Here is a 21,072-nt window from a genome sequence, read left to right as displayed (position 1 = left end):
ACATGAACATAGAATGTGACCCCTAAAGTTACTTCGCCTCTTGAACATGACTATTGCCCTTGAGTTCAAAAGTCTCCCATGTACACCATAGTCAGTGTTTAGGTTGAGTCCCTGTAGCACCCAGGACCTAGCCTTCATTACTGTTTGTGATGGCTTTGTGGTGGTTTTGATGTGCTGTGCTTTTTGCTGGGGCTCAGAGTTCACTGCACACTGCAACGACAGGTGGTAATGTTTCACATATGTTCGCTTTAGCACTTGAGCCTGGTTGCGGAAAAGGACAGTGCCTGCGGTACACACATGTAGATTGACTATAGAGAGATCTGATTTGCTGATGTGCTGAGTTAAGACAATACAGATAATTAAAAGGAATGTTTTAGTGAGTAAGTAATTCATCGGAATGTTGATACTCGCGACTGTAGGTGACGCAGATACCCTGGGTCACTAACATGAGCACTAACTGCTTTCCATAAGAGGGACCCCGACAATATACCAAGGGCCAAAGCATCTGTCAACCCATAACACATGTGACATGGTTAAGAGGCAAACCCTGTGATAAAGATACCAGGCGAACTCCAGGCGTGTTACACATTTCAGATGGTCACCCAGTGACCGGACCAGACTGCATGGAAGGGAATGTCAGAGTGAGCTGCGAGGGCAGAATGGAATTTAAATACCCCTTTGCTAAAGAACAGTGAGCTTAATTTGCAGGTGTTTCCAGAAAAAAACAGCAATTGTGGTTTTCAGTGAAATCAAACAAGAACACCTCACCCTAGTCCCAGGTGGCTTTTCATATACATGTGCGTCATCAGTCCAGCTCAAATGTTGTAGTGAAATGCTGCTTCCTAGTGCAGGGAAAACTTTACCTGGCTGTGCTCTGCAGCTCCACTGTTGATAGTCTGTGCAGACAGATAATAAGGCTTGATTATAGGAAGAGGGAAAATGGTTGTGTTGCGTTGCAAAGTGGTTTCATTGTGTCCTCCTGGGAGCGATCCTGCGTCATGGTAATGCACAATTACTTCTTAAATATAGATGACATTGAGTGCCTGGAAAAAGCTCGTAAGATGGTTAAACGTCTTGAGTGAAATTCATAGGTAATGTAATTAAAACAAGGAGGGGCATATGTGTTGAATGGTTAGAATGGTTCCCAACACTTTATTATTGCCATAGTAAAATATGTGCCCAAGTGAATGTAAAGGTGATGCTATATTTGCATAGTAATGATGGTTTGGTGCCAAAAATTAAATGCATGTGTAACTAAATTATATGTTGAACCTATGGAACAATTGGACACCCCGTAGCAAGTCTTACCTGCTCCAGCAGAGAGGAAGCGTGCAAAAACTTGGAGGGTGACCTGTCAATGGGCACTCTCAACAACTCCAGTCCTGCTCAAGTGAGTCGTCTGCACGCAAGCAGCGTGGGCAGCACTCAGTGGCTACCTCATCGTGCTCCACAGCGATCATAGGGTGCTTCTGCGTTCCTCCTGCAGTGATTGTGCCCACGCTCCCAAAGGAGGAGGGTTGATTCCGATGCTCCTGATCTCGATCCTGTTGAGGCGGCAATACTTCCACAGCATCGTCAGTCAACCCAAGGGGTCAGTTCAGATGCAGTCCTCATTGCACCTGGTCACCGAAGAGTCACATGCCACAATTATTTCGGGCTACCCCTCCTGGCATACGGGGTTGCCGCACCAATGCCAAACAAGGCTTCATCTCTTACCGATGTCAGTCCTTACCAAGGCAACCCTTTCTGGCATACGGTGTTACTGCTACAGTATCGCACAGGCTTCAGCCCTTCTCTGCAAGGCAGTCTTTTCCATGGCAGCCCCTCCTGGCACATGGAGTCGCCACAACAGTTCCGCACATGCTTTTGCTTTTAACGCACAGAAATCTTTACAAGGCTGTCTTCACTGCGGCCCTCTCCTGGCACACGGGCTTCACTGACTGAAGTCTGCACATGGGCAATGACCTGATCGGTGCAGCAGACATCTCCTCGCACCTTGCACCGAAGAGCTCCCTACTGGACCTCGTCCCTCCAATGCTCTCCTCTTCCTCACAGGGCACACTGGTCTTCATAAGCAGGAAGGCGTGGATGCTCAAGGCTCCAGAGTGGGTGATCTTGGTTTCCCTAGTTATGTCCTCTCAATCATCAGTCTTGCAGAGCTTCCCCTCCTCACACAGCCTTTCTGGCTTCTCCTCAGATCACACTTTTCGGGGTCTCAACCTCCCCTTCTGATTTCCAGAAACCAAATGTGATTTAGAGTCTGGGTCTTTGAAGTTTTATGTTGGGGTTCTGCTTCTTTTAAAGTACACACTTCTCCTCTCCCGCTTCCTTTTGAAAAGCAGTCTGTCACAGCAAGAGAGCCCCCTGAAGCTGACAGTCCCACAACACAGCCCATGGGAGTGACTAGAGTTCACACCTGGATATCAGCCACACTGATATGTGCATCAAAAGGTTAAACCTGGGCTCCCAGCCCCACTCTTTATGATTCCCTTATGAGCCACATCTTGTTCGTGAGATGTGCCCATGCCCCTTCCTTGTGATCTCTCACTGACTCACAAAGCGCCCTTTGAAGTGTCCAGGGGAGCCTCCCTCTCCCTCTCCAGTTTGCCCCACACAGCTCACGAGAATGCAGCAACACACACATCTGTCTCGGGGGAATCCTCCTTCTCATGTCTTCACCAGGCAGGCCTGGGTCTCCCAAACTGGAATCCAGGGTCCTCCATGTTATGTATCATTACAGGCACACTTGCACTCAGTGTGTGTACACAGCACACACACTGCCCAGCACTGTTAACTCCATGTATTGTGCCACCAGAGACACACATACACTCAGCAAACACATTCACTCTGTGCACCCTGCTCAGTAATGTAGCCTTTCTTAGTTGCCTCTTGCAGGCACACATGCATTCAACACACACATTCACTAAAAGCGCACAGTACCAAAATAGACCCTTTATGTTCTGTACTACACGTACACCACCATGCACGCACTGCATCAGAAGCATAACAGCATAGCACACAGTAAATGCTTAATAAACGTATGTTATGCAGAATTTAAATATATCTTATATGATGCTTCTTGCATGGTGCGTTGCTGTGCTGTAACATGCATGCGGTGAAAGGAAAGGTCTTTTAGGAGTGACACTACTGCTTCTTGGGTGCTTTTGAAGGTTACTGGAGGTCACGTAGGTGGTCCCTTGACAGCTATGTGATAAGTGACAATGGCTGGGATCTTTCACACCTCCCTGTCCTTCTCCCTTCATCTACCAGAGGATCTCTTTGTCCAATCTCAGCGCCGCCAATTCTGGTTACCATGGTGACCGTTGCCAAGGACATGTCCTATGTCACACATGCTCTTTGACATTAAAGGGTGAAGGTGCGTTAAGTGACACAGGGGAAGGAGTCTGGGGGTGGGTGGGACATCACACTGAGCAGGCGGGAGGGGAGCTGAAGGTCAAGGCAGAAGGCCAGGAGTAGGGAGAGGGCACTGGGCCCTGAGACAGAATATTGAAACCTGAAAAGAGGAAGCTCAGTGTTTGAGGCTCTGTGCATGGCATGTACCAGCTCTGGTCGCAGTGCTGCATCAAACGTTTATGCATCAATAATACATGATGAGCCTTCAGCGTACGCGCAGTGTGAGCACCCTGACTCCCTCCGCCTCACTCCACCTTCTCCGCACCCGCACACACACGATTAGAGAAATATTAATACAGAAAACAACACTTGAACATTGCGTGGGCATTCAGACCTGGTAGTTGTTTATAAGCCTGAAAGTACATCCAGGTTCAGCGCAACTCACTAGAGACCCTCACGGTCTCCACCCATTGGATACTACAGTGGTTCTCCCTCACCCCAGACCCCCAAAGGTTCCCTCTTGTTCAAATCCTCAAGTTTTCCTCACATGGCTGACACAAGGTTAATTTTTTGTCCAGATCCTTGACATGCCCACTGCCTGAACATCAATCCGGTCTTCGCGCACTCAGGGTCCATCATTTCCTCTTGAGTGTCTGCCTAACACTTGAGGACCATTCTACTTCCTGATGCTCAGAGTCTTCTTGTCAGGACTTCTACAACGAATAGGTCTCCCAGACTCATGGGTGTGAAAATGTGCAAATGCCAACATTTTCCCTCAACATTCTACCTTAGAGCCCCGCGTTCCAGACTGGTTTATTCAGGAAAGGGAAAATGCACAGAAAGGACATGACGTCATCTGCTAGTGAGCTTAGGAAGCCACGCCGCTCATCTGCCTCCGTAAACAGAACTTAAATGGAGATGAAGAAAGGAATGCAAAATCCTTGTGGTTATGAAGCGGTGTCTAAGAAAAATAGGGTCAGATTTGCATGCAGGTCGCAAATACTGACGGGCAGATTTACAAGCCCCAGGCAGCACATTTACGCTGCCGTTACTTCACTTCCATGTTGCAACACATTTACAACGTAATGCACCTAGGGAGATGCGTCACGTTGTAAAGCCCTGCGCCACATTAAACCTGCCTCATGTTTAATGTATGCAGGGTGGGTGTTCCGTGGGAAAAAGCCCCGTAAAAGTGACGTCACTTTTCAGAGGCTGTTGCTGTGAAACCCTACGCCTGCTTTATGCAGGCGTAAGGAGTGGCGCAGCTTGTTAGGTATGGGCAGTCCCTGAACATTGCTGGAGTTGCGTCACGCTTGCGACATGACTCCAGCAATGCGGCGTCCTTACTCCATCAGATGCGACACGCATCTGTCTATCCCTGCGCCACGGTGCACCGCTTTGTAAATGAATGAATGTGTGTGCTTGTGATAAGATTTTTTTTATACATGATGCCAAACTGTGACCTATATTTGTCTTGTGCTGTTTTTGCATGTGGTCTTAATTCCTTACAAACCACGTATAGTCCATTTGACCTACTGAGCCCCGTGCAAATGTGGAAATGGGCATGCCAGCTCTGAAAGCTGTAAAGGGCATACATGGCATGGTGAGATGGATGTTTCTTCTATAAGGAAATATAATTTCATGTGACATGGCCATTCATGGTTCGTAATTCACAGTTTTTTGCCTATACATCATCCAATAGTTCACACGCTTCACAAGCCCACTGGCTTGAGGATAATCTAACTTGTAAACTTCTCATTTCCTAGAACATAAACCTGACACCATCTTGTCTGGAAAATAATTTCTATAAAAAAATTCCTGACTACCGTACTTAGCCTTTTTTCCCTTTAAAAAATAAATGTATTTTGAGTCACCCATTAATCTTGTTTGCAGACATAAACTCCAGTTTTCCACGAAATGGGATTATGAGTATCCTGGTATTTCCAGGCATATATCCACCTGCAAACAGCAAGTGGGAAGATGTCCTGAAATTGGTCAAGAATTTGCAAAAAAAATAAGGAAAATATTTATATTTATAGGAATCTTAAACCACTGGCCACAGGGCATTGCCTTTCCAATGATCTTAAAGAGGTCTTTACCAACTGGTTGAATTGGTTGAACATAAGGACAGATATACATTTTTTATGGTAGTCTAGAGCTAAGAATCAACTGATCAATATGTGCCACATACAATAATGAAATAAAGTCAAATAATAAATTCTGAATATGCCTTTAGTAACATTTTGACCCAAGGTCAATTGACAGGTTTTGGATCCAAAAGTCTATTCATTCGACAGCAATGTTCTCTCAGTCCCAAGCTGAGACAACAACAGATTGCTATTGTGTTACTTGTGTGAAAATTCTTTTAATTGTATGCATTTTAGAATCGCTGAGAGATCCATATATATTCAATTTAATGACTGATCACAGAGCTGTTAAAGCAGGAGTAGGCAGTACAGCAAGAATAAGGTCATTTAATGTACTTTTCAACAATAGTTAAAATAAACAAAACTCATTGGTGATCACACTGTGTGAGAGGCAAAGAAAATATGCACAATAGGATATATACACAAATAAAAAGACTCAGTAGGACAATGAAGTATAAGGTCATAACCTCTAGAAGAAACGCTATAATATTACTGCCTCAAAAGTTGACACTGTTTCGGCTGTGGATGATTAGGAAGCCATCATCAGGACTAGGGTACTAAGAAGCACTGAGAATTTTTAATGAGGCTAAGTAGTCTGGCAGGTCTGGTGGCTCAGTGGACTAATGTGTTCACTGTAGGGGCCTGTGTTTGACCTCATGGTCACAGGTTCAAATCCTAGTAGGCCCACTAGCCTTTTATCCTTCCGAGGTTGATAAAATTAGTACCTCTCAGTTGGGTAACAATAAAAACATCTGTTATTCAGTACCAAGATACCCTTCTGGGTGAATGTGCACTTTACAAATACACATTGTTATGTTAGGCATCCATGAGTAAAAAGTGAGATACAAAATAATTGCTGGCCAAGTGCAGGAAACTGAAAGTAGATTTCTTACAAACAATTGACATAAGCCACATGGAATTCATGCCTGAAAAATTCATGCTAAATCTGAAATGAATGAAAGGCAGAAGAGTGACTATCACTGTTTGACAAACTGAGACACTGCTAGGAGTCTGACATTTCTTAGCTGTGAATTTCCATCAGACGTCTAGCAGTGCCTTTGCTTTTATTATAATATCCCTAAATGCCTATAAGGTGCATTCACATGTACAGCGCCTTAAAAGATATTGCTATAATATCTCAGACCATGAAAGGCCATACCTACCTGTAACTCAGCCACAGACATCTTATGATAAATCTTTTCTTCATCACGCCTCTCATCCTGTGGTACGGTGATGTTGGCGAGAGTGGTCTCAAGCTCCAGAACCTGCTTCATCTGCTCTTGGGTAGAAGACTTCTCGCCTCCGAGCAAGATCCCAAGCTCCACCATATAGTCCAAGTACGCCATCAGCACCTGTGGAGATACCATAAAGATGGTGGTCGGACGTAGTGTACAAGTAAAGTACCATAGAAACGAGTATCATAATTTCAAATGATCGGGAGCTCATTCAATAAGAGCAAGCAATGAATGCGGAAATGTTAATAAACAACACTGCCTTCGCCGCAAGATTGAAACTACTGGAACGTGCTTATAATCTGTGTAAGCATCTCTTTCCACATAACAATAACACTTATTTCCTCATTGGTCCTTGGTGCTACTTCATCCTATTCAGATTACTGCACTAAAACTCCCACAGTAAACTGAACTTAATCTCAGCACTGAACTCGCTGAAGACCAACGTCAAGGAGTATCTCATGAAATGGAATGTTTTCCTTTTAATATTTCTTATGTATTTTCGTCTTTATCCCAGAATTGTGATGAAATATTTGTGTTTTTTAAAGACAGAAATTTGAAATAATTGTAATGACTTATTTATATGTGCTTTTATAATCTTTTAACATGATCGAATAAAGATGAATTGATTGATTGATTGATTATTTCATCTTACAAGAACAGATATAACTGCTAGTGGTCTGTGAAGTTGCAACACCACTTACCATCCTTCCAGTTTCTATCCACAAAAAACGCTTATTAGATATGTACCATTGAGACTGTACTTTTGAATAGCATTTCCTTCCAAAATGGTCATATTTCTAATAAAGTACCAAAAACACCACAGTATGGTTCTTTTACATTTCCGCAGATGCTGAGATTTCAAGAGCTGTGCTTCAGACAAGTGTACTTATTCACACTCTGACCTCATCTGCCCCCAGACCTTTTCCCCACAATGGACCTAGACGGGACATTCTGCCATAGCTCCGCCTCGCACAATCGATAAACCCACCTTACCTTGTCATTGGTTGTCTTGTTCAGATAGTAATCTCGAGAGGGCAGAAAAAGACCAGATTGGTCCACCTGCAAAAGAGAAAGACAGAAGACTGCGTGATCCCTCGTTGATTGAAAGTGCATTTGTCACCTCCTCTACCTTGGTTTGAGGAGCATTCACCCTTTTCATATTTCCATATCAAAACTGGTTTCGAGAAAACTATGATTTCCAATTACCTACTGATGCATGATCTTGATCTAAGTTCTGGTTACATACTATTTCCTTTAAATTCCTAACATTTTTCATTTGACAAATAAATTCACCTAACCATACCACTAACCTAATCCCTGGCAGTAATAAGAGCATCCTAAAAAACAAAAACACACATGCTAATTCCTTCATTCATAAGCACAAATTACATTCAAACACACCCAAATTCCACAAAATCATTACTTCAGAGTGCTCAGTTGTGAGAGAACTATTTTTTTTGTAATTTTAAACATTGTCCATCCTTCTCATCGTCGTTACAGCTTTTGCGAAATTGACGCTTAAACGATATTTCCCCACACAAATTTCACTAGGTTAAGCCTAGCCAATTGTGTGTGTCGGGTATGAAGGAACTGCAATATAATGAGTCCCTAACTAAGAACAGGGCATTATGGTTCTGAACTGCTGAAGTTGGAATGAAGCTTAATGCCAGTATAGATATTGCCTCAGCAAAATACCAGCCCAGCTAGAATGCAGTCCATTGTCATTAAAGGGAGAACTAAAAGCCTCACCAAAGTCTACAGTCTGACCAGGATTACAACTGGTGGCACATAACCGCACAGACCTGAAAAGCATTGCTGTTCGAATGCTGCCATCCATCAAAATTTGTGTAGGATAAATAAAATTAATATTAGAGAGTTTTTAGCTCATAACGATAGAAACATAAAATATTACTGTGTTATCCCATAATAACGCAATAATACCTCGCCTTTCTGCTGTAATACCCTGCACAATATTGCAGCATGAATTTTCCAACTCATACAGAATGAACCCCTCACATGCACTCTATATCTAGAATACCTCTAAAGTATCTCTGTCCATTTATTACTCTATTTTGTGAAACCTTCAAGTTGAAACTCATTCCTTGATACTGTTTTGCAAACCGCTGAAAAGTTACTTTTTAATCAGTATCCACCCTTGCTTACTGCTCAATTTGAAATGGTATGGAGTTTTGTCTGTTTCATATTTTACTCATGGATTAGTTAGACTCTCCTGAACTAATTGTGGGTACGGGTCGGGTGTTCTCTCAGTAGGTGAAGGACCGCACCCTGAATATCGACCCCAGAATATCGATGGGACACAATATTGAGAAAAGATATTGACAGCTAAGTAAGTCTAGATTGTATAAATCTATTCCACATATATGTACCTATAAGGTACATATATCTTCAAAATACGTAGATGTGGAATTGGGACTAGTAAATCTATATTTCCCTATATGCACTTACTTTTCGATAAATTGTCCCTCGATATTCTGTCCTCGACATTCCCGTTCCACAATACTCTGACCTAGGTGAAGGGATTCAGCCATCACCTACTAATAAATAACAGTAGGTTGGACACAGCAAGAAGTCTGCAAGTCTGGGTGAATGTCTCAGTGGCTTATCAAAGGTGTCAGGAGCCCTCAGGCAAGTGAAGAACATGCCCCATCCCCATAAGGAAGGTATTGTGGGCTTCACAAACACAGTGGACCCCCTGCCTTTGCACCAGCTCAGTTAATAGCATCTAGCCTGTTGTGACTTACTTCAGCCTGAAACTTCACTGTTTGACCTCATCTGCGAGTCCCGGCTTAGCCTACACCTGCACTTCAGTTGAATAGCTTGTGTAAAACAGTGTGATTGCAGGGTTTTGTTGTGGCTACCAGCCATGACTGTCTCTAGCAGTCGGCCGGCCCTAACCAAAATGGAAAAGGGAGGCATAGTTCTTATAACTTATGGTGATATAATCAGGAGCCCCGTATTTAGCAACAATATCCATGAGTCAAAAGTGGCAGCTCTGAATGCAATCTTTTTTAAAAAGTTTTTACTGTACAAAAGTTGGACAACCACTTTGGCAATTTTCCCAAACACGGTTTTTCACAATCCTTTCGACTTATGTAAAGGCTCCCTGGTTTCTCACTCAAGCATTTTTCTGAGCATGCCCGTTATGTCATCTAAATGTATCCTTGTTCATTTGCTTATCAACCTCCCCAAGCAAATACGCCTAAAGAGCGGCATACGTTTGTGATTGTGTCGTATATTCATTTGAAGTGTGGCTCGACAGCCCAGTTGTTTGCAAGACATATTGTTACCAAACTTTTTGACTATACATAGTGTTGGGTTTGACTCTACCTAGAGGAGTATTGCCCTCTTATTTCATGTTATTATAAATGTGGTGTATAATTCTGCCTTCCAGGAAGGGCTTCCATTGGAATACATGAGGGTCTATTTTACATCTGAATAGTGCACTTAGTCATGACTCTCTTTATCAAATTTCAGTTTGTTATCTCCTATACTCTATACAGAAATCACATATTCTTTGCTTCTCTTTTCCCAGAATTGGCAGGGTCAATGTGGAAAACAGCAGTTGTGCACTCAATACATTTAAACAAAATTTGCAAATGCCTGTGTTTATATGTGTTGGCACATTAAAGCCTGCCCTATTGGCTTTTCCAATGTCTGTTACGTTCTTGAAGTTGTGGATACAATAGTAGCATTTGGTGCTGTTCTCCATATTTATCTTTCATATATACTGAATTATAAACTGCATACATTTGAGGCACACTGATGCCCTCTGGGGCCTTGGTTGTTTTTATATTATAAAGAAAATAATAAAAGCAGAGAGAACTGTATTACCATGGGTTCTTTTAAACCTGAATCTGAACTGCTGTCAGGGATTGTGCTTTACAGCTGGAGGGGGCCTTGAGCTGTGGTCTTTATATACACAGTATGTTTTTTATTACTTTTCTAAAACAAGGTTTATTATGTATTGCAAAAGTTACATGTCACTGGCTTCCCAACATATATTGGTGTTTGGTCTTAACACATCGCTGCTTCTTTATCAGCCAGCTCTCCTTTATCAGCTTTAAATAACAGTATGTCTCTAAAGAATGGGAAACAATCTAGCAATGTAGTCTGCTTCTAAGAGCTATATTTGTGTTACAGATTCTCCACAGGAGTTATACACCTGAGTCATAGGTGAGGGACTAGAACGAGGGAGAGTACATTTAATGGCTGATATAGCCCAAGGAAGACTGCTATATCTCTGAAAGAAAATTTGTTAGACTTGTCATCCTTGGCGTGGTTTCACCTGACTTTTTGCCTCCTGACCTCCTGTGCTGCAGACGTTATTTTTGCTGGCTTTAGAATTCTGGGCACTTTACCACTGCCATCCAGGGGGAACATCCTTTACAACGCGGATGTTACACCGCAGTTCCCTTATGACGCAACTTTTACAACGCAAGTTGTAACAACGAATTGCGCTGGGGGGCGCTCCAGGATAGTAAATAGTTTAATTTACTATCCAACTCCTTCCCTACTATCCATGGGGACTGGAGTTGGAATAGTAAATTAAACTATTCACTATCCAGACCCCAACAACGCAAGTCGTGGTAACGACTTGCGTTGTAAAACATGCGTCGTAAAGTACTGCGATGTAAAACATTGCGTTGTAACGACATACATCCCCATCCAGTGCTTAAGTGCATACGCTCTGTACTCTAAACATGGTAACATTGGCTTCTCCACAATTGGCCTATTTAATTCACTTGTAAGTCCCTAAAAGAAGTCCACTATGTGTGCCCAGGCAGTGACGGCCGACACTGATAAAGACCACTGAGGCGAAGGGGATGCACGAGGTGGGGAGAGAAGGCCGGTAGGAAGTGCGCGGGGGGAGCGCGGAGGCAAGGGTTTAATCATAAATAACGACTTACCTGTTGCTGCTGGCTGCCTCATGCTCCTCTGCTACCCGTTCCTGGGACAGCCCCACAGACTCCTCATCCAATCCCCGCACTGCTCTCAAGCATGAGAGCAGCATGGGAATTGGCCTGAGCGGGCTGGATTAACGCTTGATCAGACACAGGAAGGCTGTGCTGTTTTTCCAACTCAGGTGTGCAATACAGCTGGGTTGGAGAAACCTAAGTGCGTATATCATTTTGGACGGCCTACGACGGTCGGCCAAACTGACATGCGCACTTAAAAGTGCACATATACCACTCCTCCTCCCACCTCCCATGGTCCAGCCCAGCCCCTCCCTGCACACGCTGGCTCAGCTAGCAGCTGAAAAATAGAACAATAGTAAAATATCCTTTTCTTTTTCAGCTGCTGACTCTGAGCCAGTAGGGCGATGTTCCTCCGCCATTGTGGTGGAGCTGCCGCTGAGCTCAGGGTCTGTAAATTAAACGCTACTAGTGGGCCTGCAGCACTGATTGGACCACCCACTCAGTAGCCCTTCAAACATGGCTCAGGACTGCCACTGCAGAGCCTGTGTGTGTAGTTTTAGACTGCCATTCTGACTTGATAAGTTAACCTACTTGCCAGGCCTAAAACCTTCCCTTATATTCAATATAAGTCAGGAAGCTATAAGGGCAGGGTGCAGTTTCAAAGACTGAAAAAAATGATTCAAAAAACACCTACTCCCAAAATCCAACCAGACATATATGTACACCAACAAAACAATTTGATATGCTTTAAATTTGGATATCCAGACAAGCTCACTCCCCATCTAATGTAGGACTAGGTTAATATTTTACTCAAACTCCACAAATGCCTGTTTGTGAGTGAGGGTGAAAGACAATATTTTGGTGGGATATATTTATGTAGCAGAGATATTTTGGGAGGCAATTCTTTTGAGTGTATGCATTTGCCGTGTATCGCTTTTCCAGATGCTACCCTCCTTGGCTTCTCTCTTGATATTACTTCCACTACAAAGGATTGCACTTTATCGAATATTTCAGTGACTGTGAACGATTCTACATCAGCTGCCTGAAGGCACCTTGATCCGCCAGGAGTTTATTCTCAGTATTAATCGATGGGGAAACCCAGTTTCGCGCAGAACCTAGAGACAATCACGTTAAGCGAACAGTGGTTCTGCCACAGTTTTTATCTGAACACATTGGTATAAGTAACAAAGCACAATTAACTTGTGATTTGTTACTTATACGTACCATGTGTTTAGATAATTCTCTAGAATCATTTATTGATATCCCAATAAAATTAAGGGAAAAATCACTTTGGGCCCGATTCACAGAAGTAACTTAAGACAACATCCTAAACGTACTACTTTTGGTATTCACAGAAGTTAGGATTTTGTCTTAAGACAAACTTAAGACAGACTTAAGACAAAATCCTAACTTAAGTCTGTCTTAAGTGTGTCTTAAGTCTGTCTTTAGACAAACTTAAGACAAAATCCTAACTTCTGTGAATACCAAAAGTAGTAAGTTTAGGATTTTGTCTTAAGTTAGTTCTGTGAATCGGGCACTTTGAAGTTATTTGTCTTTTTAAAGTCAACACTGTGGCAGAACGACTGTTCGCTTAAGGAGTTTATTCTCAGCTTCCTCTTTCCTTCACCAATGGGTTTTTCGGCAAACCGTTTGTAGAATTTGCCTCAGCTCATAGCAACTGCCTGTTCTTGTCCGAACTAGTTTTGTTCCAAGAGTGAGGTATTTGCGAGCAGAACCAAGCTGACTCTTGAGCCCGACCATGACTGGTGCTTTGTTGTCCCTGTGCACATGAGAAGTGCCACAAGATACTTCTAAAACATTTACATGTTAATGGTTAGGAATATTTCTCAATGATTTTCACCAAATCACCCATTTCATATTTGCTGTGGCTTGTTTTATTGAGGATCCTGCCTACACTTCCAGCAAGATATGTTCTACCTGTATTGTAACTGTGCTTATTCGCTGCGGATACCTTCATTACAATTCCTACAGATGTCTGTTCCGTCTAAGGAACCCTTGCCACAACTTGGTGAATGCCCCCAGGAGGCAATGATTCCCCCATGCTCATTTCAGGATGGGTCAAAGGCCTGATGGCATGAGCCACTCAGCCCACCCAGTGTATGACTTTGGTCCATCTGCTTTCTAAACAGGCATGGAGCATCCACCCGGACCCATGCCTAGCTACTAAGATGAGAGTGTCCTTACTGGGGCGCCGCAAGAGGGAGAGTATGAAGAATCAGTTGAAACTGTCTGTTCACTTATATGGACAATGTTACTGTTGGGAGAAATACTGGAGGCTATGAGGGATGCTATGAGCTAGCCATTTCTCAGGTCTTTATACTGCTGCTCTTGGGAGGGCGCAGGGGCTTGAAGCACCCAATGCCTTTGAATCCACCTGAGGTGATGTTGCTCTTTAGGGGGTAAGAAATGGAGACGAAGCATCCCTTGACCCATCAATCCACCTACTTGGAGGATGTTGCTGGTGTTTTGGGAGGCCACAAAGGGGCAATGTATGTGTCAGTCCACCTATTAATACACTTTTGCTCTTGAGGGGGCAGGAAGCACCCCCGACTTGGAAATTCGCCTACCTGGATGATGTTGCTGTTGGAGCTCTTGGAATCCGCGCTCACGTACAAGCTGAAGAAAGGCGAGGCCCGATATGTTCCTGAGACAGTTTTGAGAACTTCCATGAGGCTCCCTCTGTTCCAAGATCCTGTGATGTTCCATCCGCCTATCTAGAGAAGACAAGATCAGTGTCAGGACACATGCCAGGCTGGGAGAAGCGCAAAGCATTCGAACATATCCCTGATAGCTCTGCTGCCCCAACCAAAGTAATGGAGTGCATTCGTCTTTCAAAGCAGGTGTACTACAGTTATGGAAATTTGGTATTTTTCTGTTTACTTTAAGATGTGTGATAAGGCTGCCAATTGCAGGCAACTTTACAGTCAGTATGAGGAGATGGGACCGTTCCTGGGAATCAGAGGGGCTCCCTCCAATTCACTGAAAACTGGGGGGTCTTTGTGATGACACAGTTGTGGACAACCTGTGCTTCATGCAGTTCAGGGCTTAAGGTGGATCTGCAGAGCTGTGCAAACTGTTCTCTACACTGGGGTATCAGTGAGTGTTGTATATCTAGTATGGGGTGCATTGGAAGCCTCTTAGATAGGTAAGGTGTCAGTAATGCAATTGTCAGAGGCCACTGCCAGGCTAAGGGCTTATTGGAAGAGCTGTGGGTACGATCCTGGAGCTGGATTATCAGAGGGTGCTGCTAGTAAAGACTGAGGCACTTTGGTGGAGGGTGAGGTTAAAATACTAGACTATCAGAGGGTGCAGCTAATCAGGACTATGTTGCACTGACGGAAATGTGTGTGCAAGGCCTCAGTGCTGAAATATTACAGGGCCATTTAGGTCAGGTCTGAGGAGCATTGTTAGAACTGGGAGTGTAAGGTCTCAGTATTACTCTATCCCAGGACCTGCAGGTAAGGACAGAGGAGCTTTGGAAGTGCACGGATTACGAAGGCCAAGAATTAATCTAGAGAATTGTATAAGATACTGAAGGAATTTACCAACCCGAAGGCGAATAATGTGGCCCCCCCCCACCCCCCCACACAGGAACTATTCAATGACCTAGCTAGGCACTTTACCAATAAAATTGATCTGATCTATCAGTCTTTTGATACAGCCAGGGAGGAACAAGCAGAGGGAGATGCTCTTAAAGAAGCTCGCCTTGCAGAGGGCTCTCCTTGTGGGTTGGATTTTTTTGTTCCCACAACTAGAGAACAAGTAAGAACCCTATTAAGTCAGGTAAAGTGGGGCTCGCCAGCTGATCCTGAACCACCGGTAGTGATGTCAACACTCAGCCCTATCCTAGCAGATGCACTCTCTAATATTTATAACATCTCGTTGGAGACAGCTATATTTTCCAATGCGTTGAAAAGAGCGCGGGTCAAGCCACTCCTAAAGAAGGCGACGGCGGATCCGTCCGAGCTACAGAATTGCAAACCTATCTCACTCCTCCCCTGTTGTGCGAAGGTCCAGGAAACTCTGGTAAACCAACAACTGTCCCAGTATCTGGAACAGAACCATCTTCTAGACCCCTCTTAGTCTGGCTTCCGTGCATCTCATAGTACGGAGGCTGCACTGCTGGAAGTGACAGACACCATCAGAATGACACTAGACAGAGGGACTCCAGTGATCCTCGTCCTCCTCGATCTATCAGCAGCTTTTGATACCATCTCTCATCGGTTACTGCTGAACAGATTGAGGGGGATTGGGGTGAGGGGAAAAGCTCTTGAGTGTATTCAGAGTTTTTTATCGGGGCGGACACAGAGTATCCAGTTGGGGCCATATGTATCTCAGACAGAAGGGGTAGATAGGGGTGTTCCGCAGGGCTCAGTGCTGAGCCCGACCCTGTTCAATGCCTATGTGACACCTTTGGCAGATATCATCAGAAGTTACGGGTTCAAAACCATCTCATATGCGGATGACACGCAGCTAATCGTCGCTATCGAGGAAGATATTACGTCAACCAAAGGGAAATTTAGAAGCTGCATAACCAGCGTTGCTGTTTGGATGAGGAGGAATTTTCTGCAATTGAATTCCTCAAAAACTGAAATCTTGCTTTTTGGAAAGGCAGAGACAATTTGGTCCCCTGAGTGGTGGCCACTCGAGTTAGGGGAGGCCCCTCCACCCAGGAGTTGGGCCAAGATTTTGGGTGTTAGAATAGATGATCAACTATACATGGGGGAGCAGGTCAAGATAGTATCCGGTATGTGCTTCGGCACAATGAGGATGCTGAGAAAAATCTTCCCCTGGATCTTTCTGTCGGCGAGGAAAACCCTTGTCCAGTCACTCGTGGTGAGTCGATTGGACTATGGCAACTCGCTGCTGGTGGGAGCCAGGGAGGACCTATTAATGCGTCTACAGGTGGTGCAGAACACCGCAGCCCGTCTGGCCTTAAACAAGCCGGCACGGACTCCGTCTGCCCCTCTGCTGAAGCAGCTACACTGGCTCCTGGTGAAGAAATGTGCCATTTTCAAGATGCTCGTTGTCGTCTTTAAATCATTACAGGGGAAAGGACCTGTTTACCTAAGCAAGAAACTTAAGTGGTATCAACCGGCCCGACAATTGAGATCCAGTAATGCCAACTTTCTGTGCATGCAGAAGATTCAGAGGGCAAGAATGGGCGGCAGAGCCTTCTGCTATCTGGCCCCGAGACACAGGAACAAATTACCAGCAAACATTAGGGCTTGCAATGAGTTACCTAGGTTCAAAAAACTTTTAAAGACATGGCTGTTTTAGATGGTCGTGCCCTCCCCATCTTTCCCCCACAGCGCTGAGAGATCCCTCTGGGGATGATTCGCTTGCGATTAACAAGCACACACTAATAAAATAAATAAATAAAGTGCTGCCAATCGATATTAGATCTGAAATAACAAGCAATGCTCTGTGTTTGTGTGAATCACCAAACTGGAGCACAGACTCTGTCAGGACTGAAACTGGGCCTGGGTCTCATTAATACAATAGCGAGTTACCTGGGGTTGGTTGAGTTGCTCTGTGAGAGCTGCAAGTCTGTCCCAGGGCTTGGATCACAGGACGTGGGCGTGCAAGGACTGACTGACAAGCATTGGTACAGCTCTGCTAAGTCGCTGCACTGCGCGATAGCAGAGTGCTCTTCAAATCACTCCTGTGGAGAGTTGGCAGAGTGGTGTCTGGGCCTTAATATGCACTCAGAACTATGGGTCAGATATTACCAATGTTGTGTCTATGGGGAAAAGGCTTTAATACCTATGGACCTATGTGGGTCCCTTGAGTCACTTAAGGTGTTGGAGCTCAGGGTAGTTAGAGATCGTTTGACTGAGCTGTGCAGGATGTAAATGATGAGCAAGAATTTCTAATACTCAGTACAGGGGTGAGTTGCCAGAGTGGTTTGCGGATCATATCCATCAAATATGAGGGGTGCATCAGGTAGGAAGAGAGGCGCACTGGTGGATCTGGTGTGTGGTCTCAGAGAACAGGCGAGGGTGGAGGGCACAGGGGACATCAGTCAAAAGGGCTAAACCGCAGAATCGTAGGACGTGCTGCAAGGGAAATGCATGGTCGCAAATAACCTCTCCCGGTCAATGCTCAGAAAGCATTGGGTGCAGTGTGCCTGGGAGCAGGGAGTCTCACTTGTCAATCTGCTCATGTGCCTGGGAGCAGGGAGTCTCACTTGTCAATCTGTTCATGTGCCTGGGCGCAGGGGTCACCCTTGTCAATCTGCTTGTGTGCCTAGGAGGGGGGGAGGGTCACACTTAGCAATCAGCTCGTATGCCTGGGAGCAGGGATCACACTGACCTTGTCAATTAGCTCATGCTCCTGGGAGCAGGGGGTCACACTTGTCAATCGGCTCATATGCCTGGGAGCCTGGGTCATACTTGTCAATCAGCTTGTGTGCCTGGGAGCAGGGGGTCACACTGACCTTGTCAATCAGCTTGTGACTCTGGGAGCAGGGGTCACATTGACCTTGTCAATCAGCTTGTGTCTCTAGGAGCAGGGGTCACACTGACCTTGTCAATCATCTTGTGTCTCTAGGAGCAGGAGTCACACTGACCTTGTCAATCAGCTTGTGTGCCTGGGAGCAGGGGTCACACTGACCTTGTCAATCAGCTCGTGTCTCTCTCTGGTAGCAGGGGTTACACTGACCTTGTCAATCAGCTCGATCAGTGGTTTTGCCCCCAGCTCCTCAATCTTCGGCTCCTTCAGGCAGGAGAGGTAGAAGCGTCGCGTCTTGGTCTCGGCCTCGCTGCTGGAGTTGAAGGTGGCATTCTCTGTGGGGGAAACCAGGGCAGGCGTTAATGAACATGGGAAGACCCTGAAAATCCAAGCGCTTCGAAGAAAAGACATGAACCTAATGAACACACATAGACCCATGGCTAGCTCACTGCATGGGAAAGCAAAATAACAACACCAGTTTCCATAGGCCCACTAAGAGAAGCTACTCACTTGTTCAATTGTCTCAAGCAAAAAGTCCCCCCAACCTTGGCAGCTCTCAACTAAGTGCAACACCCCTTTTTGACAGCCTTTAGACAACAATGACACCCAAATTCAGGGGCCATCAAATAACTAAGCCACACAGATACAGCAACCATTAAAAAAAAATTTATCCTTTTGCATCAGGGTTTCCAGATGTTTTTGAGGGGCCCAGGGCATAACATTTGGTGAGGGCCTCCTAGCTCATGGGGGGGGGGGGTGATAAATTTTCCATTCTCCAATAAGCAAAATCCCTACATGAACTAAATAAATTGATGGATTTCTTTCCATAACACAGAAAAACACTTGTGTTTGGGCTGCCTGCACCTCAAGGGACACCTTGATGGCGTGCAGAGAGGTGTGAGGTGTCTAGATCAATCCTGACTGAATGGCTGATGTTACACTCCAGGCATCTCTGTCGCTGCACCTTGATCCTCTGCTGCAGCAAAATCGGCCAAGGCAGACCTGATGCCCACGGGGCTCTGTCAGTGCACATCAATCCTCACCCGCAACAGTCCAGCTAATCGAGCACCGAGAGGACCTGCTGTAAGATTACACCAGTCTCCAGGTCACAGGGGCTCTGTTGTGCCTGCCCTGAACTACTTCCACCACTTTGGAACATTCTGGTACTCAGTATAAATTCAGTCCAGCTGACCTTAATGCCTTACCACACCTAAAAACAATTATTTTCAAAGGCGTCCAGTACTAGAGTCGCCTAGTCACAATATGCATATCAGCCGAGGGTTAAAGCACCCCTGCATCTTCATGTCTAATCCTGCACAGAGCTGTGTCACCCCAACCTTGACTTGGGCGTGCCTTGGAAACCTAGAACTGGCACCCACATACAACTTCCCAATGCACTGTAATATGTCCCAAATGTTTAGCATTAAAATGAATAGGGATCCAGGAAACTAATAGCAATTGTACATTGTCGCATAATAAAACATTTTAGATTTAGATTTCAGCGGGAGGGTTACGCCAACGGAGTAAGAGCACTTTCTTTAGCAATGAAGGCCAAGCTGTTGCCATGTTTTCTGGCTCTTCAATTTAATTTTTGTGTGTTTTGCACACGCAAAGTCCTAAATCAGGAATTAATTTCTGGAAAACACAGAAAGCCAGCGGTCTCAGTGTGCAGGGAGTTTTCGCCTCACATGATGGGCCCACGCATAGAATATATGCATCAGGGAAGTGGATGGATGTCTGAAAGGCTGGGGCCCTGGTGGTGATAGCTCACCAGCAGTGCTTAATTTGAGCCGGTGGTTTCCTGTGCTCATCACTGGCACTAAATTGTCAACACCTGCACTTATGAGAGTCTGCCACATGGTGGCGCTGTTTATCCAATTTTCTGATGAACACAACAACATTTGGTTAATAATTCTATGTACATTAAAAATGACTGATACCTGCCACCCAATGATTGGGTGGCAGGTATTAGTCATTTTTAATGTATAAAAAGTCTGAATTGTCACTAGTAGTGAAATGGGTGGTGCAAGCTGCTGTGGTTTCCTGCCAAGGGCCCTGGCACTTATTTCATTACAAATTAAGTACTGGTCACCAGCTCTACATGACCACAGGCAGAGCTAGAAGAGGCTCCACCTTCGGTCCATCAGCCGTTCCACCACCTACAAATGAGGCTGGGAAATGGTGAAATGGGAGAATTGCTGATTTATGGTGGTTCTCCAAGTCTCTCAAATTCTATTCGATTCAATTCAATTCATGGCATTTGTAAAGCGCACAGCTACCTCCGAGGAGGTTTCCCGGCACTAAATTCTAGATGACTCAATAGGAAATTAGAGGATGGTTTAATCCAAATTTTCAAAGTGTTCAAGTAAGAAGAACACCTGCCATGTGGGAAACAACCTTTACTAAGCAACCGTTACAACGCATGCCATTACATCGCATGGCGTTGCAACGAAAAAGGTGTGCAGCAGTGGGTAGAAGGTGTTGGATTTAACTCCAACACCTTCCCTACTGTTGCACACACTGGAGATGGAATAGAAAATAATCTATTCCAATTTACAGCGCTTCCCCCGACTGAAAGTCGATGTAAAAGTTAACTTTGCAACAGCATGCGATGTAATGGCATGCGTTGTTACATCACATATTCCTGCCATATATACGTGTGTGTAGGGATCCACATAAGCTGATGTGTGGGGACCTGTTTTGTGACGTCATTGATCTCTGCACCCAATGGGAACGGGTCACCTAGAAGCCCGACTCCTGAGTCACTACTCCCACTTGTCCTTCTCCCATCGCCCGGCTCACCTAGCAGGTGCTTCATGATGGCCTGGTTCTGGTCCCAGATGCTGTTGAAGGTGTTCCAGCGAGAGCGTCCATCAGGGAGGGGGTTCCGCTTGATCCACCCCCCGCAGGCATACTGGTAGAAGT

The 21,072-nt window shown here is 44.9% G+C and overlaps 1 protein-coding gene across 1 annotated transcript in view; it reads right to left on the bottom strand.

Annotated features, from left to right (window-relative positions):
• ECE2 (endothelin converting enzyme 2) overlaps window positions 1–21,072 on the bottom strand; it is a 248,765-nt gene that overhangs the window by 55,539 nt on the left and 172,154 nt on the right. Inside the window, exons 4-8 of the mRNA XM_086944454.1 lie at window positions 20,950–21,072; window positions 18,358–18,482; window positions 14,262–14,408; window positions 7,730–7,795; window positions 6,665–6,853 (exon numbers count right to left, since the gene is read on the bottom strand). The exon at window positions 20,950–21,072 is cut by the window's right edge and continues 93 nt beyond it. Coding sequence (XP_086800580.1) covers window positions 6,665–6,853; window positions 7,730–7,795; window positions 14,262–14,408; window positions 18,358–18,482; window positions 20,950–21,072 — 650 coding nt within the window. The remainder of the gene's footprint in view (window positions 1–6,664; window positions 6,854–7,729; window positions 7,796–14,261; window positions 14,409–18,357; window positions 18,483–20,949) is intronic.

This window comes from Lissotriton vulgaris, chromosome 11, assembly GCF_964263255.1.
Source record: "Lissotriton vulgaris chromosome 11, aLisVul1.2, whole genome shotgun sequence".
Classification (NCBI taxonomy): domain Eukaryota; kingdom Metazoa; phylum Chordata; class Amphibia; order Caudata; family Salamandridae; genus Lissotriton; species Lissotriton vulgaris.
The sequence above is the reverse complement of the archived record's forward strand: the minus strand, read 5'-3'. Positions and strand labels throughout refer to the sequence as shown.